This window comes from Melospiza georgiana, chromosome 17, assembly GCF_028018845.1.
Source record: "Melospiza georgiana isolate bMelGeo1 chromosome 17, bMelGeo1.pri, whole genome shotgun sequence".
In the NCBI taxonomy this organism is placed as follows: domain Eukaryota; kingdom Metazoa; phylum Chordata; class Aves; order Passeriformes; family Passerellidae; genus Melospiza; species Melospiza georgiana.
The window spans coordinates 6,052,192-6,079,589 of record NC_080446.1 but is presented as its reverse complement, the minus strand read 5'-3'; the positions used below and the strand labels follow the sequence as shown (position 1 = coordinate 6,079,589).

At 53.2% G+C, this 27,398-nt stretch overlaps 2 protein-coding genes across 3 annotated transcripts; one reads left to right on the top strand and one right to left on the bottom strand.

The window, feature by feature from the left end:
* Positions 1-457: 457 nt before the first annotated feature.
* Positions 458-9,153, top strand: SRMS (src-related kinase lacking C-terminal regulatory tyrosine and N-terminal myristylation sites). 2 transcript variants are annotated; one of them, XM_058036232.1, is made up of 9 exons: positions 539-608; positions 707-872; positions 3,650-3,771; positions 4,624-4,790; positions 5,647-5,785; positions 6,559-6,717; positions 7,568-7,749; positions 7,888-8,044; positions 8,353-9,153. In XM_058036232.1, the coding sequence occupies exons 2-9, from the start codon at positions 811-813 to the stop codon at positions 8,544-8,546; spliced, it is 1,182 nt and encodes a 393-aa protein (XP_057892215.1). In that variant the 5' UTR covers positions 539-608; positions 707-810; the 3' UTR covers positions 8,547-9,153. The 2 variants fall into 2 exon arrangements, with proteins under 2 accessions (XP_057892214.1, XP_057892215.1); XM_058036231.1 differs by having other exon boundaries at positions 458-872.
* A 4,920-nt stretch (positions 9,154-14,073) lies between these two features.
* Positions 14,074-16,733, bottom strand: PPDPF (pancreatic progenitor cell differentiation and proliferation factor). The gene is made up of 5 exons (XM_058036351.1): positions 16,626-16,733; positions 15,638-15,726; positions 14,792-14,866; positions 14,584-14,680; positions 14,074-14,407 (listed from the first exon to the last, which is right to left on the bottom strand). The coding sequence occupies exons 2-5, from the start codon at positions 15,690-15,692 to the stop codon at positions 14,263-14,265; spliced, it is 372 nt and encodes a 123-aa protein (XP_057892334.1). The 5' UTR covers positions 15,693-15,726; positions 16,626-16,733; the 3' UTR covers positions 14,074-14,262.
* Between the last annotated feature and the right edge of the window lie 10,665 nt (positions 16,734-27,398).

Genomic DNA, 27,398 nt, shown 5'->3' with positions numbered 1-27,398 from the left:
TTAATTCTGTTTTAACTCTCCCACATTTGTGGATGCAATTATTGTCCTATGGAAAAAAAAATATCCTCCCACACAAGTGAGATGAAGGCTATTAGCTGGAGTCAGCCACTTGCGACCAGAGCTGCTCGAAGAACAGAGAGCTGTGTTTATGGTGCCTTGGTAAGAAGCAAAGAGCACACTTTAAAATAATGATTAAATAAGACAACACCCGTTCTCCTCCTTCTTCGAGAGCAGCAAGCCCGGCTCCAGCTGTGCCTGTCTCCCAGATGTGCCCGTGGGTCTGAGCGTGGGACTCCTGCCTGCAGACTCGTCCCGCCGGCAGACTCGTCGCACCAGACGAACCAGTTTCACTTTCAGAAATAGGAAGTTGGCCGGGAAGGGCCGGCGAGCGCCCAGACGCGTGCGGGTAACGCGGGCCGGCAGGATGAGCTCCGCGGCCGGCGGCAGGAGCTCCGCATCCCCCTTTCCCCCGGCCTCCCGGTGGGCATAGCCCACGCATCCAGAGCATCGCCGGGCATGGAGCAGTTCGTCAGGAAGCGCCTGACCTTCCTGACATCCTTCTGGAACAAGCTCCGTCCCCGCTCCGTGACGGAGAGCTGCTCGCTGGGGTATCTTGGCTCTGATTCCGTTTCGCTCAACTCGGAGGCGACTTCCATTTCCTTCATCCCCAAGTCGTCTCTCTGTATCGCTTTGTACGCTTTCACAGCCCGCAGCGCCGAGGAGCTGAGCATAAGCGCAGGGGACAAACTGCGTGTCCTCAGAGAGGAGGGCGAGTATGTATTAGCCCGGCGGCTGCTGGGGGAGCCGGCCATGGGCTACGTCCCCGCTGCCTACGTGGCCAACCTCAGCCAGGGCACCTCTGCTCACCGCCCGTAAGTATCCCCGGCTCTGCATGCACCGGGGCATGGATGGAGGCTGGGCTCGGGCAGGGAGAGGCAGCGCTCACCCTCCACAGCGGCGACGAGCACCAGATCCCCGTCCCCTGCTTTGGTCATCAGCGGTGCTGGGACTGAGCGGGGATTTGTCTTTCCCTGAGCATCCCTGAATCCCCTGGGCACCCCTGCAGCCCCTGCAGCTCCTGCAGGTCGTGGCAGGAGGGTGGAGGTGTTCGGCAGAGGCAGCGAGATTTGGGGGATGCGCCAGAGATGCCGGTGTCCCTTCCTGGCTGCATCACCCTGGCACGGGCTGGGCTGGCTCTGGGCAGGGTTGCAAAGGCTCCTGCTTGTTTCTACTGCTTTCCGTCTTGTTAAAGGGGACCCAGCAGGAAGAGAGGGAGCTGGGGAGCTTGTACCTGACCCCTGCCAGCTCCAAATGGCTTGAGAGCACGAGAAGAAGCATTTTTGGGTTGGCACCTGCCAGGAAGCCCAGAGCTCTGCAGGGCCAGCTGTTGCTGCCATCCTGCTTATCCAGGGCTGGGGGTTTCCTCCCGGTGGGTGCCTCTCCCAGCCGGCCGGGAGCTCGGGGCATGTCTCAGCCCTCTGGCAGCCGGGAAAAGCCCAGCTCCTCGTTGCATAAGGCAACCTGGTCCCGACACGTCGGGCGAAGCGCCCCGAGACACAGCTGTTCCCTCCGTGCCCTGAGTCACCGAGCGCGGGCAGCGCGGGGCTGCGGCACCCCGGGGACCCCCCCGCGCCAGCCTTGTGCTGGGTGGGGTGAAGGAGAGCAGCGGGAGAAGCCCGGGAAGGGTCCCCGATGTGCGGGTGGGGTAGGAGAGACCCTCCCTGCGTGTGCTTTGAGGAAGGCAAATCCATCCGGCTGGGCTGTGCTGGGACCACACCGGTGCGGACCGCGGGGTCGGCTCCCTCCCTGCCTTATTCCCGTGGCATGGAAGAGTAGGACAGGCTACGGGGGGAGCATGTGGCACACACACAGATGTATGTATCTGTGTGTGTGTGCCTGTGTGTGTACCTGTGTGTGTACCTGTGTGTGTGTACGTGTGTACGTGTGTGTGGACTTGTGTGTACCTGTGTGTATGTACATATGTGTGTACCTGTGTGTGTTCATGTGTGTGTTCATGTGTGTGTACCTGTGTGTGTACATATGTGTGTGTGTGTACCCGTGAGTGTACCTGTGTGTACGTGTGCCTGTGTACATGTGTGTATGTGTGTACCTGTGTGTGTACATGTGTGCTTGTGTGTGTATACCTGTGTGTGTATATGTACCTGTGTGTGTGTATGTGTACATGTGTATATGTGTGTACCTGTGTGTGTATACCAGTGTGTGTACATGTGTATGTAACATATGTGTGTATATGTGTGTGTACCTGTGTATGTACCTGTGTGTGTGTACATTGTGTGCACATATGTGTGTACCTGTGTGTACCTGTGTATGTGTACCTGTGTGTGTGCACATATGTGTGTACCTGTGCGTACCTGTGTGTACCTGTGTGTACCTGTGTGTACCTGTGTGTGTGTACATGTGTGTGCACATATGTGTGTAACTGTGTGTGTACCTGTGTGTGTGCACATATGTGTGTACCTGTGCGTACCTGTGCGTACCTGTGTATGTGTCCCCGTGTGAGCAGCAGCCGTGCGCGGCCGTGCCCAGCCCCGTGCTGCGGACCGGGACATTGCCGATGCTGGGGCGGGGCAGGGCCGGACCGTGCGCGGCTTCCCCGCCCGAGCGAGCCGTGAGCGCTCAGGCAGACTGCGCGGAGCCGCCTCGCAGCTGCCCGGTAATTTGTTCACCCCATCACGTATAATTTCCTGCGCGGCTTCTCAGACGCTGGCGATCCCAGCTAATGAAACTTTTGGCTTCTCACGTCCTGGCTGCCTTAGGCTGGATGGAGCTGCGTCTTAATGTGCATCCCGCTGTGTCGGGATCCAGCCAGCCGACCTGCCTTTCCTTACAGGAATTCAGTGAGGAATCTCAGTGAGGTGACAGAGAAAAGGGGTTTGGCTGGGTCCTCCCCTGGCTTGGTGCTGTGAAGTCCCCAGCCAGCACTGCCAAGGCTGGAGCAGCAAATGGCAATTGCCAGAGGTGTTTCCATTGATGCCCAGGCTCAGAGCTGGTTCTGCCCATGCGCTGCAGGTCAAGAAGTGGAAAGGGATCCCGTGCCTGCAGATGTCCCTGTGTCATGGCAGGACACAGGGACAACCTCTCCAGAGCATTTTCCACACAGCGCCAGGTCGTTCAGTGCTTTATTTACCACAGGCTGTCAGCCCAAGAGTATAAACCTCACCTCAGGGCTTGGGATGGAGCTGAGACCCGGACAGCAGCGTCCAGAGACTGGTGAAGGACATGCCCCATCCCTGGCAGTGTTCAGTACCAGGCTGGAAGGGGCTTTGAGCAGCCTGGGCTAGTGGAAGGTGTCCATGCCCATGGCAGGAGGGGTTTTAGGGTCCCTCCCAACCCAAATCATTCTGGGATTCTCTGATTCTGTGAAATTGTCTGCAGGCAGTGAGCTACCATAAACTGCAGCAAGTGCCTGTAAAGCCCACCCAATGGAACAGCTTTGGTCTACAGGTTTTGTGACACAGTCTAGCCACTGTGCCACTTGCTTGGTGGCTGCAGGAATGAGCAAACAGTGGGATCCCAGCAGCTGCTCCCCCTCCCCGGCTCAGAGGGTGCAAAATCCCCTGAAATGGATGCAGACCCATCAGTGCAGCATTCCCCTGCCCTGCTGTGACCCCTCTGCTCTGCTCCCCAGCTGGTACTTCAGCAAGATCAGCCGAAATGAAGCGGAGCAGCTCCTCCTCTCGCCTCCCAACCAGCACGGCTCCTTCCTCGTCCGCGACAGCGAGAGCAGCAAGGGCGAATACTCTCTCTCAGGTGACCTTGTGGCAATTATCCAGATATAATTAGCACAAGGAAAGGAAGCAGACTGCTCCTTAGGAACAGCTCCTGGCTTGCTTAGCATGGGGTGAAAACAAGAATAAGTTTAAAGCGTTTTTCAGCACCTTGTTGAAGGGAATGGTCTGCTTTCTGAGGGTGAGGGGAAAGTTTACAGGGCAGGGACGGATTGTTGAATCACTGTGGCAAAGGAAAGTGCATGGCTCCTGTCTGGGGTATGAAAGCCATAAACATTTCACTGCAGCTTAATGATGGTTCCGTGGCACTAACTCCCAGGATTTCATTCCAGCAGCTTTTGTCATCTGAGGGTTGTTTAAAAATATGCTGCCACTCCAGATTACCAGGGCCTGGGCTGCTCCCACATACTGAAATCTGAATTCAGGATGTTTTGGACCAGGCAGTACTATTACAATTTGTTTTAATCCCCATAAAAGTAATCCTAGGAAAATTCATGGCAAACTCTACATCCCACCATCAGTCCCTGAGCTGTGGGAGTCACAGCCACTCCTGGTTTATCCTCTTGGAGCAGCTCTGATGTTGTCTGAGCAGTCCATGGTGTAGTTATTCCTAGCAATAAAGCTAATTAATTACACCTGATAATAAAGCATCACCTCTGTGGTCCAAAGGAGCCTGGCTCACAATGAGGGCCAGGAGGTGGGAGCAGAAGGGACGTGGGGAGTGAGATGAAGCAGTCCAAGGGAGAGTTGTGTTGCTTTAGCTTCATTAGAAGACTTGGAATCTTTAAAGGAGAGAAGGTGGAGCCAGCAGGGAGGTGGGGAAGGACTGATCTCTGCACAAATTGAGTTTTCCCCAACCTGGGCTTCCCCGCAGTGCGCAACAACGCCAAGGTCAGCCACTTCCGAATCTGCAAGAGCCCCCGGGGCAGCCTCTACATCCAGAAGGGACACCCCTTCCCCAACATGGAGGAGCTGCTCGCCTTCTACACGGAGCACTGGAAGGTCATCCAGAGCCCCCTGCTGCAGCCCTGCAGCCCCGCGGTGCGTACGGGCACAGCTCTCCCCGGGGTGGGAAAAGGGAAAGGGAAACTAGAAATAATTAGTCTGTCCCTTTGGGTTTTGAGTTTATTAAACTAAATTTAAAGCCCACCATTAGTATAGCTGCCAGCATTGCCTTTGATCAGCCACGTTAAGGCATTTATATGTATTTTTGAGCAGAATTTTCTGAAATGTGTTGTCTGTCTCAAAGACTGGAAACCAAGTTGTTACAATTCCGTTCAATACAGATTCTGGAAATACCTGCCCTTCCAATTTTTTCCTGAGAATATAAGACAAAACACATGGCTTTTATAAAGTTTTCATACCAATTAGTGCAGTGCTCATAAGTCTAATTACAGTATTAATCTCAAATTGCCAGCTCATTTCCTGATTAGAGTTCCATCTACTGATTATGACTTGGAAACAGCAATTAACCATGTGAATAATCCAAGAGTGAAATTGAAAGGTGTGGGACAAAATAAATGTTCAATGAACTAAAATCTAAATCAGCCATAATATGCAGTAATATTAATTCACGCATTTTTATTAATTGGTGGGGATGGAGAAAAGCCACTTTTGAGGTCTGATGAGGAGTGAATCATGAACTCTTGGTATTCCATGTAGTCTCCAAACTCTCCTGCTTGCACAGCTGGGGTCCCAGCAGGGCTCATGCAGAGGATGCCCCGTGTGTTCTGTGCCTGCAGTGAGCACAGAGGGACGGGCAGTGCTCAGGCTCAGCCCTGGCTGGTGGAGCACCATGTCCTGCTCCTCTGTGGGCACCAAGGGCTGCTGCAGGCCCCAGCAGCAGGTCCTGGCTGTCTGGCTGGTCCGAGTGTGCCATTCCATGTCCACCTGACAGACTCCCCCCGAGAGGGACGGCTGGGAGCGCCCGCGCTGGGAGTTCACCCTGCGGAGGAAGCTGGGAGAGGGCTACTTTGGAGAGGTGTGGGAAGGGCTGTGGAGGAACACCGTGCCAGTGGCCATCAAGATCATTAAAGGTGCGTGGAGAATCAGATGTTGACAGCAGCCAACTGAGTCTCTCGTTCACTGCCATTATCATTGACCCTTGTCGCTATAGGACACAAAAGAACACAAGCGCACACTGCTGTTCTTAAGGTGAAGAAAAAGGGAAGTTTATTTTCTGACTCTAACATTTATAGTTTTCTAAAAGTGACAGCGGATTGGAGGGTGACTGCCACCTCTCCAATGACACTGGACAAACTAACAGTCTATCAACTTTCTCCTCTTCTATAAAGGAATGCAAAACAATGAGTTATTTACAGAAAGTGTGTGAGAAAGTTCATTACAAGAATGTCAACATCAGAAGGCTTAGAAAATCTTAAAAATCAGGGTGACAGACCCTCCTTTATTTCCTCATCCTCTTGGCCACAGTGACTGTTTTATCATGCAAATGGCAGGAGGACCTGGTGAGGAGCCATTGGAATATTTCTATGCACAAACCTAACTTTGGGCTGTATCCCTATAAATGGCTCCAGCCACTGAGTGTATGACAAGTGACATCACATCAAATCAAGTGGGTTTGTGATACATCAAGTCCTGATGGGACAATGAACCTGAAAATGGGACCAAAGCCACATGGAAAACATCTCTTTGGCTCTGAAACACAGGTTGTGCAGAGCTTTGAGAGCTTTGAGAGCAGGGATGGGCTGTGAGGAGGTAAAAAAGGTCCTCATCCCAACTGGAGGCACTGAAGTCCCAATGTCTACATGAGAAAGTGGCTCACAAGGGCTGTGTTGGCTTTGTCCCACAGCTGACATGAAAGCAGAAGACTTCACCAAGGAGATTCAGAACCTGAAGCGCCTGAGGCATGAGAAGCTGATCCAGCTGCACGCCGTGTGCTCCCTGGAGGAGCCCGTGTACATCATCACCGAGCTCATGCGCAAGGGCAACCTCCACAGCTACCTCAACAGTGAGTGCTGGGTCACTGCTTCCTGTGCCTCAGAGGGGCCCTATGAACCTGAATGGGGACCCTAACAGAGTGCCAGCCTGGTTTCTGCCCTGTTTGATCAGTGGTAACACAGCGCAATCCATGGGTAGATGGATGGGTGGAGATGGTCTTGGGACACAAAGTCTGCCATGATCCTCTGGGTGTCCATGTGGGCTGGGTCTGTATCAACCCCTGGAGCCCAATCCCTTTGGTAGGGAGCTTCATCCCTCCTCCAGTCTGCCACTCCCACCAGAGCACAGAATCTCACTGCTGTGTTTGGACAACTCCACCCTCTTTAGGAATGAAACAGCCAAACCTCCCCGTGGGTTTGTGCATGTGCAGAGCTCATAACATGCCAAGGACCACTCATCACCCAGTTTAATTTTCTTGGCCTTTTTTTCCCTGACCCAGCACAACCAAACAAACCTCTCCCACCAAGACCTGTTTTTCTACAGGGTGCTCCCCTTCCCACCAACACTGACCTTGTTTCTGGTTGAGGTTCCGGCAGCAGAGCTGGAGCTCACTGGTACAGCAGGCTGAGAGGCCTGCAGGGAGATTTGCATGGCAGATAGTCACCTTTGGCTTTGAACAAGCCATGGATATCTGTGACCTTGGTGCTCCTCAGAGCCCACCCCGTCCCATGCCTGAGGAGCACATGGCCGTGCTGAACTTCCCACACAGTACAACAAGGATGGTTAGACAGGAGCACAAATTTGAGGTTTTACATCACCCTCATGTCCCACAGTGCCAGCACAGGGTCTCCTTCCAAACCAAAACACCAAAAAAGGTGTTGGTAGATTGCCCCCAATGCTTGGATTGTCTGGATTAACAGGTCCTGAAGGGAAGTCCCTGGGCACCTCCCACCTGCTCAACATCTCCTGCCAAGTGGCGGATGGGATGAGGTACCTGGAGGAGAAGCACATTGTCCACCGGGATCTGGCAGCCAGAAACATCCTGGTTGGAGAGGAGCTCACCTGCAAAATCGCTGATTTCGGACTTGCCCGGCTCCTCAAGGTCAGCTCAGGGGATGCTCTGGTCCCTCTCTGCCACCACTCGAGCTCATAGAGCTGTCCCGTGATGGAGGCAATCCCTTAAAGCTGTGTCTGTGCTGTTCACCCCATCCCTCATGTCCTGTCTGCCATTGCTTTTCAGGATGACATTTACTCCACCAGCAGCAGCACTAAAATCCCAGTGAAGTGGACGGCCCCAGAGGCAGCCAACTACCGCACCTACTCCCTCAAGTCCGACGTCTGGTCCTATGGGATTCTGCTCTACGAGGTCTTCACGTATGGACAGATCCCCTATGAAGGTAGGGCTGCTGCCCCACTCCATGAAATGCTATATTGTCCCTTCCCTAAGGGATATGGCAGCAGCTCCTGGAGCATGAGCAGGTTATTGTCCATTTAGGGATGGCTTAGAGGGATATTCAGTGGTTGCAGAGCAGGTGCAGGAGCTGGGGGCAGAAAGTTGGTCTGGATATCCCAGGTCCTCTTTTCTACCACCCCTCTGGCACAGAGACACCACAGCATCACCAGTGACATCTTGGCCACTGCAGGTGTACCTTCAGGGCATCCTTTGGGGACATCAGACTCAGGGGCATCTCCTCCTTCCTTGCAGGAATGACAAACCAAGAAACCGTACGGCAAATCACCAGGGGCTACCGCCTGCCCCGGCCCAGCCCCTGCCCTCCTGAGATCTACAGCATCATGCTGGAGTGCTGGAATGGCAACACAGAGGAGCGTCCCACCTTCCTGGCCCTGAGGGAGAAGCTGGGCTTCATCTACAGGCGGCTGCTCAGCTCCCTCTCCTGAGGGACCCCTTCCCACCATCCTTCCTGCACAAGCCCCTCCAGGCCAGCTCTTGCCAAGAAGTTCCTTCCTTCTGGTTTGCCCTCTGACAGGGCTACAAGGAAAGCACATGCCCCCAGAAAACAGCCTGTGGCCCCTCACAGCCAGGGTGCAGGGAGGTGGCCAAGGCAGAAAGCAACAAGTTGTGCAGAGCTCGTTGCCAGCGCTTGGCTGTGTAACAGTTTGGAGAAGCCCCACGGAGGCATCACTCAAAGTTTACATCTTCGTTCACTCAGCAGGGTGGGAGGCCCCTGCTGCTCCCCACACAGACGTGAAGGTTTGCAGTTCATGTTCAGTTGTGGCTCTGCTTGATTTATCTTGTAGTGTGTGTTCGGTGTATTTATCAATAAATGTGTGTGCATCCACAGGGCGTTGCTGGATGCTCCTCCCTCAGCACATTGCTCCACTCCCTCCCAGGAATCATGGAATGGCTGGGGTGGGCACAGCCCTAAAGCTCCTCTTGTTCCAACCCCCCTGGCAAGGACAGGACACCTTCCAGTAGAGCAGATTGCTCCAAGCCCTGTCCAACCTGGGTGTGAACGCTTCCAGGGATGGGTTCAAAGAGCCCACCAAGGATGGGTTCAAGGAAGCACTGATTTGCAAACAGCCCCACTCTTGCAACCGCAGATAAAACCCTTCTTGTGTCTCTTTGGACTCTATTCACCCAAGTACCCCTGTGTGCCTCGGCCACCCTTTTCCCCACATGGCCCTGAGGACTCTGCAGAGTCAGCTCCTGACTGGGCTGCTCTGCTCTGGATCCTTGTCTCACTCACCATCCTGTGGTAATTCCAAGAAAAATGAATCTCTTGTGTTCTAATATTGACTGCCTCTTTATCCCAGGTGCAGGCAGCAAAGGTAAAACCCTGCATCACCCTACTTTACTCTTCATCCCACCCATGGGGAAGGCCAAGAGATGCTCCCACCACCCCCAGCTCCTCCCTAATCCCAGGATCTGGCATTGCAGGGGGACCTTGAGCCTCTTGTCCCTCCCTAGCCACGGCAGAGTTTGCTGCACCAAGTTCCTGTTGCCCCCTGCCCATGCACACTCCCAGAGGCTGGACTGTCCCTGGCAGCAGTGGAAGGACACATGGAAAAGCAGGAATTGGAACAATGTCAAAGCTGCAGGCAGGGGCAGCCCAAGTGGGGCTGTTAGAGCCCTAACACAATTGTGGTGGCAGCAGCAGCAGACAGGCTGTGGGTGAAAGGCAACTGGCAGGGGTTTAGAATTCCTCCTGACAAGCTCATCTTGCCCCTTTGCAGGTGACCAGGGGGACTGAGCCAACAGCAACGTTGGAATTTATAAAGTTAATAAAGTTTATGTAACATTCCCCACGCCTGGGCAGTGTCCATGCTGTGCAGAGCAGCAGAAACAAGTCTGGCTCTTGGCTGAGCAAGTCTCCAAGCACAAGGGGCCTGGAAAGGGGAGGCAGGAATGTGGTTTAGGGGTGGGATGAAGCCTGCTCTGTCCCTGTCCCTGTCCCAGCAGCTCCTGGTTGGAGTATTCCCAGATGGAAAAAGCAACAGGTTGTGTTTGGACATGGTTGTAAGAGGAAATCCTCTCCTTGCACAAACATTTTGCAGCCTGATCAAACACCTGAGCAGAGAGCACAGCTATGCCCAGCCCAGGTCCTATCCTGCAGGAAAATAAAGACTGAAGGCACATCCAGCAGGTGAAGGGCTGTGGCACACTAAGGAAGGGCAGGAACACAGTGGGGAGCTGCTGCACCTCAGAATCACGGAATGGTTTGGGTTGGAAGGGACCTTCAAGCTCACCTTGTTACACCCCCCTAGAGCAGGCTGCTCAAATGGCAATAAAACAGTAAATCTGCAGGTCTGGCTGCCACCAGATGGAGCTCAAAAATAAGCAGGAGGAGAGGGGAGTGCGTGGGGTGACGGGGCTGGTGTGGGGCACAGCCATCCATGGTGGGGTACCTGGAGATGCCACCAGCCTGTCACACACATGGCCCAAAACAGCTCACTCAGCAGTCACAGTGAGCTCTTGGGGATGAGGAGAGGGAATTTGGGGATGTAATGACACGGTGCTGTCCACAGCAGTTTTCCTTCCTCCTCCTCTTCCTCTGCTGCATGAAAAGCCAATCCACAGCCTGGGTGTGCCCTCCAGCACGGTCTGCTGGGTTTTGGCATTTCTCAGAGCCATTACTTGTTGTCTAAAAGTAGATAAACTTGGTGGTGAGGGAGGGAACCCAAATTTTCCTATCTGCTCCCAGGATCTCAGCCTGAGCTGGGCACTGCAACCCTCCCCCAAAAACTGCACCAGGCTTTTCCTTAATCCACTCCACAAAGACAGGAGCGCTGGGGTCCCAGTCCCTCCAGCACTGCTCCGGAGTGGGCACTGCAAATCCTGTCACAGGAACCTCCTGCAGATCCTGCTGTTAGAGGGCACTGCAAATCCTGTTGTCACAGGTGCCTCCTGCAGATCCTGCTGTTGGAGGGCACTGCAAATCCTGTCATAGGTACCTCCTGCAGATCCTGCTGTTAGAGGGCACTGCAAATCCTGTTGTTACAGGTACCTCCTGCAGATCCTGCTGTTGGAGGGCACTGCAAATCCTGTTGTCACAGGTGCCTCCTGCAGATCCTGCTGTTGGAGGGCACTGCAAATCCTGTTGTTACAGGTGCCTCCTGCTCCACTTGCAGCCTGGCATGTGCCCGTGTGAGGATGGGAGCCTTGACCCAGTGGCATTTGGAAGCAGCCTCAGGCTAATGCAATGTATTTCAGCTGCACAGCTCATTTCTATTTTTAAGGGCCCACATCAGCGTTTGAAGGGTGAGGGGGAAGCAAAGCTGCTGGAGGGAAATAAACCAAACCAAAACAGCCCCCAGCAGCAAGAGGCAGGGAATGAAAAGAAATATTTCTCACTGGAGGCGGCGGGGTGGCGCGAGGGCTGCTGCAAAGGACGAGTGAGCAGAAAACAGCAGCACGAGTTTTTAGCAAATATCTGCATTAATCAACAGTTAAAACACCATCAAGGAAGCAGAGGGGGGACATCAGCCCCTGTGGAATGCCGTGGGAGGTGGGTGCTTGTCCCTCCCTACAGGAAGAAGGGGATTGATTAGGGAGGTGTGGAGTGTATGGGGACCCCCTTTCATTATCTTCTACTGCACAATGTTTCCCTTGCTATCCCACCACAGCAGCAACATGAGGACACAGGAAATCAGCTGGAATCATAGGTTGGAAAAACCCTCTAAGATCATTGAGTACAATCATTCCCCCAGCACTGCTGAGCCCACCACTAACCCATGGCCCCAAGTGCCACATCCATGGGGCTTTTAAACTCTCCAGGGGTGGGGACTCCCATGCCTGGGAACTCTTTCAGTGTGGAAATTTGTCCTGATATCCAACCTGAACCTCTCCTGCCACAATTTGAGGCTGTTCCATGGAATTGTGAAATGAGAGTTTTCTCTCATCACTTGTTACTTGAGCAGAGAGACACCCACAGCAGTGGAGATAGAAACAGAACAAAAATAAATGTGCTTGGCTGTCAGATGCTTTTCCAAAATGTCTGCAGGCTGTGAAAGGATAAGAAAGGCCCTAAAAGCCTTTCAATCCAAAGCAATAAAAGGCAATGCCAAGGACTTAGCTCTCAGAAATGCCATGAAGCTGCCCAGGAGCACATTTTGGGGGATCTGGACTCTCTCTGTATCTCCACTCCCAGCAGAGAAGGAGTCTGAGTCTGTGACACTTCACAGACATTCAGAAAAACAGCCTTTAATTCAGCAGGGGTTTTCCAGGCAGTTTTGCTTCACTGGACAAGGAACCATGGGCAGAAGGGCAGACACTGACAGGTGTTGCAGTCCCTGCTGTAAATCCAACACACCTTGGAGCAATGTGGGAATGAACTTAACCTTCATCCAGCATCCAAACACTGCATAGGGGAGCATCCATGTGCTCATGGCATCAGAGAGCAGCTCACTTAGAGCTGGACCAGGCTGGGGAACGTGCCCAGAGGAAAGCCAGGGATGTGGCATTGGTGCCTTTGCCCTGTCACTGCCTCCCCTGGGTGCCTGAGGACAGTTGCTGGGTTTGTCTCTCCATGATCACAAGACCAACAAGCAAATACAGTAATATTGACTTTACCTTTGTGTGTCCACACTGATTCTCAGGCTTGGAAAAAAAGTATTTGTCTCTCCAAAATACGTGGCTTTTGCTGGCAACCAGCAGCAGAAGAGATCCCTGAGGCACCTGGGGTTGAGCAGCACCCAAAGAGCTTTTCTGGCCCTGGGAAGACCCTGAAGCAGTGCCACAACCACATGTCCCAGCCAGCCAGCCCACCTTGCCTTGTCTTACTCAGAAATGGTTTATTTTATCGTGATTTTCCTGTGTTTCTTGAATTTCAAAGGCAGCCCCACAACAACAACAGCAGTTTGCTGCCTGGCTGGAAGTCACATCAGATCAGCTGCTGCCATGGACATGGGGGTCACCTTCAGGGTGCTGGCAGTGCCCAGAGTGCTGGAACAGCCCTGAAGCCATCCCCCTTGGGTGCACACACTGACACAGGGGCAGCAGAGGTGCCAGTGCTGCCCTGGCCCCCCAGAGGGACAGGGAACACAGACACTCTGCCCTGACAGGGACCAGAGCTCAGGGAAAAGCTTACTCAACACTTCCCGCTGTAAAAACAACAGAACTGGAATGACCCTGGATGCCCCTGCAAGCAGCCACAAAGCAGAGCAGCCACTTGGCCCCAGCTGCTCCTGCCCTTTGTCCTGCCAGCAAGGGACACCAGGAGGCAAAGCAGAGCTCAGGGGTCCCACGGCCTCAGCTGCAGCCCCCAGTGCCCACAGGACAGCCCCACGCCTCGTGCTGTGGCCGGCAGCAGACAGGAAGATTTGGCACCTTTAAATGAACCTCTGCAAGGTGGTTTCTTTTTGCCTCCAGCAGGAACAAAGGCGCTCCCTTCATGCAGGCTCTTGTTTTCCCAGCTATTGGGCTGGTCACAGAAAGATCAAACAGCCAAATTGAATAATTGAAGGCAAAAATCAGGGGAAACAGCACCTGGGGCAGTTGGGATCCAGGGCTGCAAATCCAGTGCAGCCATCCACACCATGAGCTCCAGCCTGATATCCAGGTCCATAAGTGCATGCCTTGAGCAAGTTTAACCTCTCTCCTCATTATGGAGGGGTCACTGTTTACCCAAATCCTTCCCCAGCCCCAGCCACACCTGCTCAGGCCCTGGCACTCGCTCCTGCCCCTGGAGCTACCAGAGCAGCGCAGAGCAGCCGTGTGCTCAGGGAACAAAACAACTTCAGTGCCAGCAGGGACAGGCTGCGGAGCCAAGTAAGGAGAGGAGAGGCTGAGGGAAGGCGTTTGCAACACCAGCACAGCCCAGCCAGATCCTGCTCATGTGCAAAACACACGGAGCCAGGCTGGCACGTGATATTGGCACCAGCACATCCTGGGACAAACCATCATCCTGGTCCAGCCCCACCAACACCCCCAGCACCGCTTTGCGGACAAAAAACAACCCACAACGTCTTAAAAGGCTGCTCAAGTTTATTCATTGCCATTGTACGAGTTGAGGGTAAAATACAAACGTGTTCCTGCATGTGCTTCGAGAGGGCTTAGTTACACGGGGAGAGAGTAAAAAAGGCTGGAGTGGAATCGTCGGGGTCGCTGCGGTTTTCCACGAGGGAGCAGCGCGTTTTGCTTGGAGCAGCCGGGGTTCTACAGGGGAGGAGGGGCCGTGCCCGCCGGGTGGGAGGGAGCGGCCGTGATGCTCGACTCGCTGGCGTGGCGCCTCCGTCCCGCGCCCGGGGCCGCCACCAGCCCGCAGGCCATCGGTGCTGTGGCCACCCGCAGGGCTACCGGGCTGTAACACACAGCACAGGGACAGTCAGCCACCGTGCCAGCCCCCGCGTGTGGCACTGCTGCCCTGCGCTCATTCCTGGATCATATGGATGTGGTCCATGGGGTCGGGATGCGCCCTGGGGATGCAGCGGGGATGGCCCCCGGTGCTGCTACCCCGTGTCACCTCAAGGCACTCACCTCTCCTGGGACTCTGACACCGTTCTCATGGCTGGGTGAGTTGTCTTCCCGAAGAAGAAGCTGGACCACCACTGGCCAGGGTCAGACTTGGGCAGTTCTGAGGAACAAGGACAGGGCATGGCAGGGAGAGTCCAGGTCAGTGCAACCTGGGCACCCCAAGCTCACCCCACAGGAGGGGCTCCCACATGCCAGGACAGGTGACACTCACCTGGGCCATGGGGGATGACCTCCCCAGAGTACTCTGAGCTGCAGGAGCTGGTGCTGGATGTGGAGCTCAGGCGCCCTGTGGAAAAATCACGGCCATCAGAACCACTGCTGACCCGTGGTCATGCCATGAGAAGGAAAACACAGCCTTGGAGAGGCTGTGCCTGGGTGATACAGCTCAGCCTCATCACTGACTCACTCCACTGCGTGCCCAGTTTAGTGCCAGGCCAGCAAAAACCACTAGGAAGGGAATAGACATTCCAATCATAGGGAGCAGAAAAACACCTTAACACCTCTGCAGGAAAAAACCTGCAACCCCAAGGATAAAATTTAGTGGCTTTGAGAGATGACTTGAGGCCAAGAGGATGCAAATTCCTGTGTATAATCCATGTGCTTTCAGTACAACAGCTCCAAGCCTGCTGCTTTTTTCATCTCGGGGGAATCCTTTAATTCCCTCTGGTTTAAGCAATGCATTAAACCAGAAACTCTCTCCCGGACGAGGAACCAGGAGCAACCATTGCCCAGACTGGTTTTGGAGCTCACTTCTGAAGCAACAGTGCAAGGTGAAACCATCCACCCCATCCCCTACAATCTTAGTAACAAGTGAAGAGATTTGAGCCCCCTCAGCAGCCGGTACAGACGGGCTGGGGGGCCCAAGGAGGGTGTGGGCAGCAGCAGGGACATTGCTGGCTGTGCCCTTTCCTCACCAAACACCCCCATGGGGATGCAGCTGAAAGCACAGACCCGAGCTCAGCTCCATCTCTGCTGGAGCCGCATCCCCCCACAGCTGGCAGAGACCCCCATGTGCCCACCCAGCCCCCCAAGTCCCCCAGCCCCAGCCTGCTCTTACTTCTGCGATAGTTGTGCGCGGCCATGAGCGAGCCGCTGGATGGGATGGATGCCATGGTTCCTGATCTTGGTTCTTGTGCAGATCTGAACCTGGGAGCACAGAGGCAGCTGTCAGCACCCACCCCGACCCAGCCCTGAGCCCCCAAAAGCTGCAGGGGTGCAAATGGAACCATTCACAGAGTTCCATTCCTAGCCCTGCACTGGGAACGGCGGCTGGGGCTCACTGCACAGGGATTAAACCCACAGAGCTCCAAGAGCTACGTGCAAAGCCAAAATAATTCCGTCCTACACAACTGCCTGTGCAGAGCACAGCCTGGCACAGCCCCTTCCCGACCCCCCAGCCCCACCCCGGGTGATTTTCTTGCAGGAATCCAGCTCCCCTCCTTAGATCAACATCTGGAGTTACAAAATCTGGGGCGGATGTTGCATAAGAAGCAGAGAAACGCTGAGCTGGGGCACACACCGAGGGTGTTCCTGCAAGAAACTCCAGCCCCAGCCTGACCTGAGCTGGGGCACACACCGAGGGTGTTCCTGCAAGAAACTCCAGCCCCAGCCTGACCTGAGCTGGGGCACACACCGAGGGTGTTCCTGCAAGAAACCCCAGCCCCAGCGTGTCCTCAGCAGCCTCCCCATCAGCCAGAGCCGGGATAAACCCGCCCGCTTCACCTTTGATGCGGTCCAGCCCCAGTTCTGAACTGGAGAAATTCTTTCTGAACTGGAGCTCCAGTTCTTTCCCTCCTCCGGGTACAAAGCACCTTCCTGCCAGCCGCTGACTCTTCCCACAGCCCGACCCCTTGTTCTCCAAGAAATCTCTAAAAACCGCTCAGGGGCTCACAGCGCCCCAGCTGCCAACAGCTGCCGGACACGCGGGGGAATCAACCTTAGCGGGGAAACTGAGGCACGGCGAAATTCCACCCCACAGCGACCCCAGCGCGGCCCCCTGGCAAAGCAAAGGCTCGGGGCCCCCCGTCCCCTCCCCGGCAGCGCACCTGGGCCGTGTGCGGGTCCGGCGGGCTCGGGCAGGGCAGGGAGGGCAGGGCAGGGAGGGCCGGGGTCCGGCGCGGGGCCGCGGATCGCTCGCACCGCACGGCCTGAGCCGCGGCGCTGCCGAGCCGCCCCCGCGCCCCGCGGCTTTATCCGCGCCGGGCACGCCCCAGCAGCGCGCCGCCAATGGAGCGGGGGCGCGCCCGACACGCCCCGGACAGCCTCGGGGCGCCGCTGTCGCGGCCGGGACAGGGGACACCCCCGAGGGATGGAGGGACGGCGCAGCAGCGCCCGGAGCGCGAAGAGAGGGGGTTCCGCCCAAACATCCTGCTCCTCTGAGGGGGTTCAGCTCCAGTTCCGAGCTGGACAAGTTTCTTTCTCCTTTCTTTCTCCTTGCTGCGTTTAAAATGAGGGTAAACGTGAAAAATAAATAAATACGGATTCGAGGGGGCTTTATCAGTTTTGGAAAAGAACCCTTTATTTCAGAGGAAAAGCTTGCGGCAAGGCCAAAGTACAACCCACAGCACAGAGCTGTGTTTGGGTACCAGGGTAGCATCCTGTACAGGTGCTGCTCCATGAACCACTGCTTTTGTGAGGCTGGGAGAGCCATGGATGTGCAAGAGGAAGCAGATGTGTTGAAGAGGAACAGCAACTTCACAGACAATTTCTTTCTGTTTGGGTTGGAAATGGGGTTGAGAACAAAACGTTTTAAGAGAAGCCAGAGCCTTAAGGTATCTCCACAAAGGCAGTTTGGTACGTGTTACACCTAAAATATTGCTCATTTTTTCTCCCCTAAATTTCAGTAATGATCCTCCCAAAAATCCTGCCCACCCCTCATCTCTTCATCTCTGAGTTGGTTCAGCTCCAGTTCCGAGCTGGGGAAGTTTCTTTCTCCTTTCAAGCAATGCTGCGTTTAAAACAAAGGTAAACATGAAAAATAAATAAATAGGGATTCAAGGGATTCTGAGCTGGCTGGGCTTTATCAGTTTTGGAAAATAACCCTTTATTTCAGAGGAAAAGCTTGCGGCAAGGCCAAAGTACAACCAACAGCACAGAGCAGCTCCTCTGTGTTTGGGTACCAGGGTAGCATCCTGTACAGGTGCTGCTGCTCCATGAACAACTGCTTTTGTGAGGCTGGGAGAGCCAAGGCAATGGATGTGCAAGAGGAAGCAGATGTGTTGAAGAGGAACAGAAACTCCACAGACAATTTCCTTCTGTTTGGGATGGAAATGGGGTTGAGAACAAAACGCTCTAAGAGATGCCAGAGCCTTAAGGTGTCTCCACAAAGGCAGTTTGGTACTTGTTATACCTAAAATATTGCTCATTTTCTCTCCCCTAAAATTCAGCAATGCTCCAGAGCAGAGCTTTGCAGCCCAGCATGCTGAGGACTGCAGTAAAACCTTGCAGTTTTGGTGCAGCTGTGGAAAAGAACATTTTTGGAGGTGATGCTTTAACAGTTTTAGGGACTGAAGGAAGAAGGGAGCCCACATCCCAGCCTGGGGTGGTTCTGTCACCAACTCCCCATGCAACGAGCTTCATTCCTCCCCAGTCTGTTTTTTTCCTTATTGATCTGGAGTTATTCTTTAATCCTCAGGACAAGGACCCAGTGCCAGGGGAGGCTGCCCTGGGTTGCTCCAGGACATCAACCTCCCTGCACAGCTCATGGGACAGCAAAAAGGCCAAGCTGCCCACAGGGGTGTGTTTCTCAGTGGGGTATGACCACGCCAGCATGGGGACATTCCATGTGAGCCCTGTCCCCAGCTGACCCAAGAAGAATGCCACAGTGACCACTGCCATGGCCACTGGCATGGACACTGCATGAGGAAAGCAGCCAGCACAGCTTTCAGGGAAAGCCTTGGCAGTAAATAAATAGATAAAGTAAATAAAGTCTGTAAATAAATAGATTATTTACAAAATTTACCCCAGAGGTTAAAGGGCCAACAGAAGCACATGCGTGGTCCAGCTGGGGACCAAGTTCCTCCAGCCGTGCCTCAGTTTCCCCACTGATAATACTGACTCAGCGCTTTCCAGGGAAGGGTTTGGCTAAAGGTTGAGATGGACTTTGAATACACAAATTCCAACAGGCAGTTGAAACAGCCACGTGGTTGTTTTCATGCCCAGCATAAGGCTTTGCTTTTGTGCTGTGTGACTGGGTTTGAGCACTGCTTGGATTTCGGGGTCCTGACACTCCCAGCCCTGCCTGGGTACACAGCATGGAGAGTTCCAGGGCACAGGCTTGGAGATTTTCCTGGCCTGGAAAGGAATGATAGAAGGCTAAAAAGTCAGTGCTTCAGACATGAGAAGTCACTTTTGTTTTAGTGTAGCCTGTGTCATCTCTCAGGTTCCTCCCTAGAGATGAATTCCTGCATCCTCCACCCCCCTAATAATGTACAGAGCAATTAGAGTGTATTGATAGAAAGATTATATTCCATAATGGATTATATTCTCCCCAGCAGGTACAGGATGATTGTGTACCCCACCGAGCCTGAGCAGGCTAATTGCTTTAATTAATGATAGAGCAGAAATGAACAAACCTGCCCCAGTCCCTTTGTGCAATTTCACCACTTACACCCACATTTGGGGCTGCTTTTAAAGGATCACCTCATTAAGCAGATAACACTGGGGGTGTGATGCTGCCCCCACAGCCATGAGGGGTGAACTGGGGCTTTGCTCGTGCCTTGTTCTGCTTTTCCTCTCACAATCAATTCCATTTTGCCTTAATGATGCAGCAGGAGCAGCATGGGTAGGACAGAGCAGCCAGGGGAGATTGGGCAGCCAGTCTGGTTTCCCAGGACAAAGCCTGTTCGTATCAGGTGTGTTGAAAAGAGGAAGATACATTTCATTTGTATTGATCAAGAAATGGTACTTTCAAAATGAGCAGATGACAAGATTTGGATAGATTTTTCTCTTTGGTTTTCCTCTCATTAGAGCCTCTAGGCTAGAGCCCAGGACTGCAAGTGTCTCCAGTTTGCTTTTTAGCAAGGTTTCTGTGTTTTCTTTTTTTTTTTTTTTTTTTTTTTTTAATCTGGCTTTTAGCTTCTGGCAACTGGCTTTTGTTATCTGCCATTTGTGTGGGCCATTAAGCAAGAGGCTTTTGTGTCATTTTGAACTTGGCAGAAATTTCTAGAAGCCAGCAAAAGCCCCAGAACTGAAGGAACTGCTGAAGGAACCAGCACGCGTGGGCCAGCATCAGTGGGTGTTTGGGGTACCCCAATGCTGTTACCAGATGTGACACCCCAGTGGCTTCAGGAATCTGGTCAATAAAAGGTTGCCCAGCAGCCCCTTCCCCACCAGAGTATGCAGCAATTTTCTTCCTGGGTAAGAAGGCAGCACTTCATCCTGGCACAGCAGCAGAACCACAGACTGGCTTGGAAGGGACCTTAAAGCCCATCTCATCCCTGCTCCCTGCCATGGGCAGGGACACCTCCCACTAACCCAGAGGTCTCCAAGCCCTGTCCAACTTGACCTTGAATACTTCCAGGGATGGGGCAGCCGCAGCTTCTCTGGGCAGTCTGGTCAGTGACAGATTTGAGCTCTCCACAGCGCTGTTCAGCCTGATCCTGCCCCACGGAGGCGTTTCCCTAATCCTCCCTCTGTTGAGGCACTCTTGCTGCAGAGGAGGGAGCAGGCAGGACCTGCGTTCAGGCTCGTTCTCCTTTTCCCCTCCTCCTTCTCTCGCTCCTCCTCCTCCTCCTCCCCTGCCTGTTCCTCCGTGCCAGGTTTGGGATTAGGGCAGCGTCCGCCCGGCGCAGGCAGCTGCTGCCACCTATGGATAAAACATACCCAAAATATTCATCCTGGATGCCACACTGGGGCCGTCTCTGTCAGAGCCAGAGGCGACACCAAGCCCATGCTCAGCCCATGCTTCTGTCTGACAGAAATGCCTGGACATCTTCCCCTGCCTGTAGGGTTTAAATTGGAAAGGGAAATGTCCTGGAAATGCAGGGGAAGACCTTCCTGAAGCGCGGTGCTTGAGCTGCATATTTTACCTGTCATGTGAAATTCGTGCTCTGCCTTTCTGGGACATGTGCAGCAATGACCCAAGTGCCTCCTTGGCAGGAGAATAAACCAAAGTCAGATCAGGGCGTGGATCGCTGTCCCCACGGTGATGGGAGAAGCTCTGCTCACCTGCAGTCTGAGTTCCCAAAGGGCACAGGGAATTGGCATCAGGACCCCCAGAGCTGTGAGTCTGATCTGAAAATACATTGTGGAGGGAGTTAGATAGAGAGTCACAACATGTCTGATTTAGTGTGCAAAAGGGATGTCTCCAATTTGGAAAAGCCAGTGAAGAGAGAAGACAGCCTCTTGCTGCAATCCAGAGGCTTGTGGTAAACTTGCTTCCACAAGTTCCTGACTTATGGTTCATCTGTTCCTCTCTAAAAACTGGAACATCATCTTGCAGAAACCAGCAGCAACACTGAGCAGGACCCATGTCTGCAGAAAACTCCCAGACCCACATTTGTGGGATCAGGGGAGATGCCACTACCAGTCACTATCCTCACATGAAAACAAATTATTCACCAATATAAATCCTAGGGCTTTTACAGGGGTTGGTTCAGCAAAAAAATTTCTCATTAAATTCTCTGATCCTGTTTTCACCCTTTGGATGCACCCAAAGCTCATGCTGCTATCCAGATATCTCACTTAACATTTCCACCAAAGCCATCAGAAGATGTGGGCAGCCAGGGCTCTTTTCACTCAGTGCCTGTGGTTTGATAGGAAAAGCCATCCCTGGGATTAATCAGGCTTTTCCTAAGTGGGAGATGTGCACAGCTGCCAAAACAAACACATCAATCTGGTGCAGCTTGACACAGCACCAGACATCTCTGCTGAAAACCCAGCATGGTCCAGGGCAAGGCAGCATCCTGCAATCAGCACTGAACACAGGCCAGAGGTGCCTTATCTCATTTGGGCTTGACCTAGATTGGGCTCTGCCCCATCCTCAGCTCACAGGGAGATTTAAGGGATCAGAGTCTGCAGCCCCCACAGATGCTGCATCCAGGCAGCAGAAATGTCACAGTGTCCCTGATGAGATGTGGATGAAATGGTGCCTGCCTCCTTCCCTGGTGCTAAAAGATATTTCAGGGCATGGAAATGTTCATCCTGGCTGCTTCCACATGGACAGCAGCTCAGGCTGAGCAGCTTTATCCTCCACAGCCTCAACCCCATAACTCAGATATTTGGTGGAAAAGGGGTTCCTGGAAGAGCATGCCTGGAGCTGTGTGCTACCACTGACACCCAGGAGGAATGGGGACAGTTTTCCAGGCCTTTAAGCATTGTCCCTCCAGCACTGCTACCTCAGATCACCAATGGCTGTGACCAAACCCATGTGAGCACCATGGTGGGTCCTGAGGAGCAGCCACCCTGCCCTAGGTACTGTGCTGTCCCATCAGGGGTGACACCAGACTCCATCCCCAGCTGGCCAAGTGGCTGGAGGACTTGGATGTCTTGTTATCACTTCCAACGTTTATTTTTAAATCTCTGGCTCCAATTTAAAGGTATCAGCAGCATGAGCTGAGTGCAGGACCTTAAAATACTCCCTTTCTCCTCCTTCCCCTGCCTTTCTGTCCCATAAATCCTGTTTTTATCTCTCCTCTCCAGGTTTACAACACGAGCATGAGCTGAAAAACCTGCTCATGTTAGAAGTTCATGAAACCTACTCCAACCCTGGAAGTGTTCAAGGCCAGTTTGATGGGGCTTTGAACAAACTGGTCCAGTGGAAAATGTCCCTGCCTATGGCAGTGGAGTTGGAATGAGATGATGGTTAAAATCCCTTCCAACACAAAGCAGTCTGGGTTTCTATAATCATGTGATATTTTCCTATTTGGTGCCCTGGGCCAGGAGTGCTGTCAGGCAAACACACTGGGAGGGTCATGGCATGTAAACATAGGGGCCTGGAAAGTGTGACCCCAAAGCCAGCCCAGGTAAACATGCTCTAGAAACCTCTGGGATGTACAGCAGAAGATCCCACCCTGTTCTAACACCAGTTAATCTGGGTTTAGCTGCAATGGGAATGCCTGATTTGTCTGCACCAGCAGTCAGGATTGCCATGGGATGCAGGATGTGTACATGAGCAAAGGATGGTCAGTGCCTTGGTGTTTAGAGCTTGTCCACTCCCAGCAGATGGTAAATGCTGAAATATCAGGGTGCAAAACCTTGGCCCCAGCCTCCAAAACTGGTGTGGAAGGAGCTGAAAGCCTGAACATGGCAAGAAGGAAACCTAAAAGCCTCCACTCTGTCCACAAACTGCCTTTTAAAGGACAACCACTGCCCTACCCACCTTGGATCTGCTTTTCCAATGGCTCTTGCATGAGGCCAGGCTGCACTTCTTCCTTTCAAGGACTCTATTTCTTTGCATAGAAAGAAAGCAGCAATTTACAGCCATCCCTCTGTCCAGCCCCAACTTCTCCCTTGTGAGACCAGAGCTCCTGGGGTGGCATCCAGGCTGGCATTCCTCGTGGCTGCCATCTGCCCTGCCCAAACCCCCCCCTTCAGAGGAGACCTGCTGCATTTTATAACCACAAACACACAATTGCTCAGTGAGCTGAACATTCATGGGCAGGAACACCCCCAGAGCCAGGCAAATCCAGGCAGGCAGCCTGGAGTGCTCACATCCCAGATCCATACAAATTACCAGCACTGCGGATTATTCCTTCTCCCAGTTACACTGTGAGGGCCTCTTGGGGGGAAAAAATAAATTCCAGTTGTTACGTGTGGGCAAATGGAAATTTTAGCTTAGTTTAAAGCACCAAATCTCAACCCAGAGGCTGTGGGGCTGGGTGGGGTGGAGGTGATGATGATTAAAGAGGTCCCTGCCATGTTTATGTGCAGGCTGCCCATCTGTGATGGTGTTCACAGGGGTCTCAGGTTGAGGGAAGAGATGAGGATCTGACTCCATGTCAGATAAATCCAGAAGGCTTGATTTATTATTTTATTATATATATTACATTAAAACTATACTAAAAGAATAGAAGAAAAAGTTTCATTAGAAGGCTAGCTAAGCTAAGAATAGAAAAGAATGATAACAAAAGTTTGTGGCTTGGACAAAGAGCTCAAGCCCGCTGGGCTGTGATTGGCCATTAATTAGAAACAACTCTATGAGAGCGATCACAGATCCACCTGTTGCATTCCACAGCAGCAGATAATAAATGTTTACATTTTGTTCTTGAAGCCTCTCAGCTTCTCAAGAGGAAAAATCCTAAAGAAAGGATTTTTCATGAAAAGATGTCTGCGACACCCATCCCTTCTGAGGAAGGGGATTTCTGTTTTATTGAGTCACCCTAAATCATTTGGTGGTGGCTTACAGGGAGGGTGAATCAAGCCCCAGTGTGATGGAGGGGAATTGTTTTGGGGGCCCTGGGTCTCACACCAGATGGAGGCAGACAAGACGCCAAACTTCAGCCACCCTCGGATTTCACTTCCTCGGGTCTCTGTAATTTCACACGGCTGAACATTTAAGGGCAAATTCACACCATTTTTTCTGAGGGAATATTATTCCATTTAGGCATGGCTGTTGAGCTTGATGGTCCCCAGGACCACATGTGCTCAGTGAAGTCCTCTGCCCCGGGTGCCAGCCAAACCTGGCATTAAGGAAGAGCCTTTTGTGCCCAAACCTGGGCACACAGCTGTGGCTTTAAGCCTCTCCAGGCTGGGGTAAAGTGGCTTAAGGGAGCCGGGATTAGCCAGGTCTGAGAGCTCTCTCTCCTGCTCAGGTCCTGCACTATTTATAGGCTGATGGGCCGTCAGGCTCTATTTCAGTGCAGAACAGGGCACTGCCCAGCTCCCTTCTTCCTGCCTGGGAAAAGGGGGGCAAACAAAAATTCTATTTACTGGAGAAGGAAAGGAGGCAGGAGAGGCCCATCCCATGCTCACCTGGCAGAGGTGACCAGGATTTACTCCATCCCCATCTTCATTATTAAACTCAGCCATTGCCCCACTGTTTCCAGGCTGCCTCAGCCTTTGTGTAAAAAAAGGGCAAAGCACTAAAATATGGATAGAAAGAATAAGAGAGTTATAAACCTCTCCCTCTCCACGTTATCACACTTGCTGTCCATCTCCAGCCCATCCAGACCTGTGGTAAATCTTCCACCCCTGTCCCAAAACAAGGTTGGGGTAATCTCTTTAAATCCTCTTAGAGCTTCTCCTTGGAAGTTTCTTTTTTATTTTTCCTGGCACTCAGTACATTTTATGTTGTGCATGGAATGCTTCATAAAAACAAAGGATAGCTTGACTATCATATTTCTAAGAAAATACCAATGAGCTATAATATTCATTAAAAAAGGCCTCCTTTTAAGCTCTAATGAGAAGTTAGGAACATTTTTATCCATATAATGAGTAAGTTTTTAGCCATTAGCCTAGGAAGGTAAGAGTATTTTCATAAGAGTATCTAAATTAGCTGTTAAATTCACTGGAAGGATGGTCTGGGCCATAAAATTGTTCTGGGTTATTTCATAGCTTTAGTCAAAATTAGCTTTCTTTTGACCTATATTTGGCTTTGGGACACAGAAAATTTTGGATTGGCCTTGGAAATCCACACTTGACACAGACATAAATATTCTGACCACTACATATTATTTTTTTATGCAAAGAAAATGTCATTATATTACTGAAGGTTTATGGTTTCCTTGTCCTCCTAGGACTTGAACCCCATTTCCAATTAAAAATGAGATTTTGTTGTTATATCACAAATTCTTGAGCAGCCCCCACACGTGTTGCAGATGCAGAAATCTGTTTTGCTGTGTTTGTCCCTTGCTCTGTCACTTGCTCCTGGACTGATGAGACAGAGATGTGGGGCAGTGCCCTCAGGGTCTGCCCAGGGTCGTGTTGTGCCCTGCAGGGACCCCTCTCCTCCCAGCCCGAAGGAGCACAGCCCTTCTCACCACTGGGGCACAGCAAGGGATGTGGGGTTTGGTGGCCCCCTCCAAAGCCAGCCCTGTCCCTTCCCAGGTTCCCACAGGGAGTCCAAGTCTCCCTGGGCCAGCACTTCCATCATTTCCCCTGTCTTCCAAACAAATCCTTCCCTCCATCTACCTGTCTTCCTCCCATCCCTCTGTTTCTAGTCTCTCCATCTCCTCCATCCCATCTCCCTCTCATGTCTTCATCATCCCTCTCTCCTGTTTCTCCATCTTTTATCCTCCCATCCTTCCTCCTCCCTCTATCTTCCATCCTGCTGTTACCCTCTGATTTCAGTCTTCCATCTCTCCATCTTCCCATCCCTCCATTTTCCATCCCTCCACCTCTCCATTTCTCCTCCATTTCCCCCATCCTTCCATCCTTCTGCCTCCAATCTCTCCACCTCCCTCTCAAGCCTTCACCTTCCACATCTCCTGTCTCTCAATCTTTCCTCCTTCCACCTTCCTCCCATCTCTCCACCTTCCATCTTGCCGCCCCCCCCTGACTTCGGCCTTCCACCTTCCCATCCCTCTCCATTTCCCCCATCTCTCCATCTTCCTCCATCCCTTTATCTCCCATCCTTCCACCTCCTTCCCATCCCTACACATTCCCTCCCCGCCTCTCCCTCCTTCTCCTCCTCCTCCTCCTCCTCTTCGTCGTCGTCCTCCCCCCGTCCCCCCCGCGCCGCCTCCTCCTCCTCCTCCTCCTCCTCCTCCCCCGCCCGGTACCGCATTGCCGTAGTGCGGGGGGGCCGCTGCATTGCGCTGCCGCCGTCGATAGGTGGGCCCCTCCCGCGGAGATAAAGCCGGCGGAGCCCAAGCCGGCAGCCTCTGGCCGCCCCGACCGCCGCCCCGGTAAGAGCTGCGGGGCCCCGGCGGGATGGGGGGGACAGCGGGGATGCGGGGGGGGTGCCCTGCCCCAGGGGCTGCGGGGCATCAGTGCATCAGTGCCCCCCTCCCCTGTGTGGGTGCTGTTCAGGTACCCCCGGGAGGGAAAGGATGGGGCTGGACCATTCCTTCATCCCGCAGGTGCGTCCTTGCCGCAGGTGGGGAATAGCACGCAAGCAGTGGTGCTTCGGGACGTGAAAATCCTTCTAAATGTTGTGCGTGAGGAGGAAAACCTGATAATCCCCCCCCCCCCGTCAGCTCCCCCCTCCCCTCCCCCCACCCTGCCTTTAGAATCACGGAATCCTCGAATGATTTGGGTCGGAAGGACCTAAAAGATCATCTCCTTCCAACCCCCCGGCCATGGGCAGGGATGCCTTTGGCGCCTTGGGGAAGGAATAAAAAAAATAGTTCCCCAATTCCCAAGGCGATCCTGCATCTCCCCCCGTGTGCCAGGGGTCTGCAGGGCAGACAGGGAGGGACCCGCACCCAGCACCGGGAGCTCCGGGACCGAGCATCTCCGTGGAGCCGCAAAATGGCCAGATCGGGGCTGGCAGGGCTCAAGGGCAGCAGGGACGGGGCAGCCGCCGCTCCTGCTGCCCGGGCAAGCTTCTCGCTGGGAATGTTCCCACCCGCATGACTGACTCGCTATTAGAGCCGCAAACTCCTCCTGACCTCCTTTACTTCTACGGGCAGATTCGTGAAATTGGATTTTTTTTTTTAGACGTCAGATTAAAGCTCCTAATTGTGCCCGGTTTGTGTGCGGCTGCAGAGCCATGGCAACGCCGGGAGATGCCAGGACAGTTCCCCGGATATATCCGTTTGCGTTTTCAGCCTCCTCCCTCTGTTCCATCCAGCAAAATATAATAACCCCCGCCAAGTGCAGGCTCAGAGGAGCCCTGGGCAGCCCCGCTGTTCCAGCCCTGCTCGGGGCAGCAGGCGAGGGCTATTTTTGTCCGCCCCGCTTTGCAGACACTCTGTTGTCACCTGAACTGTGCCCAG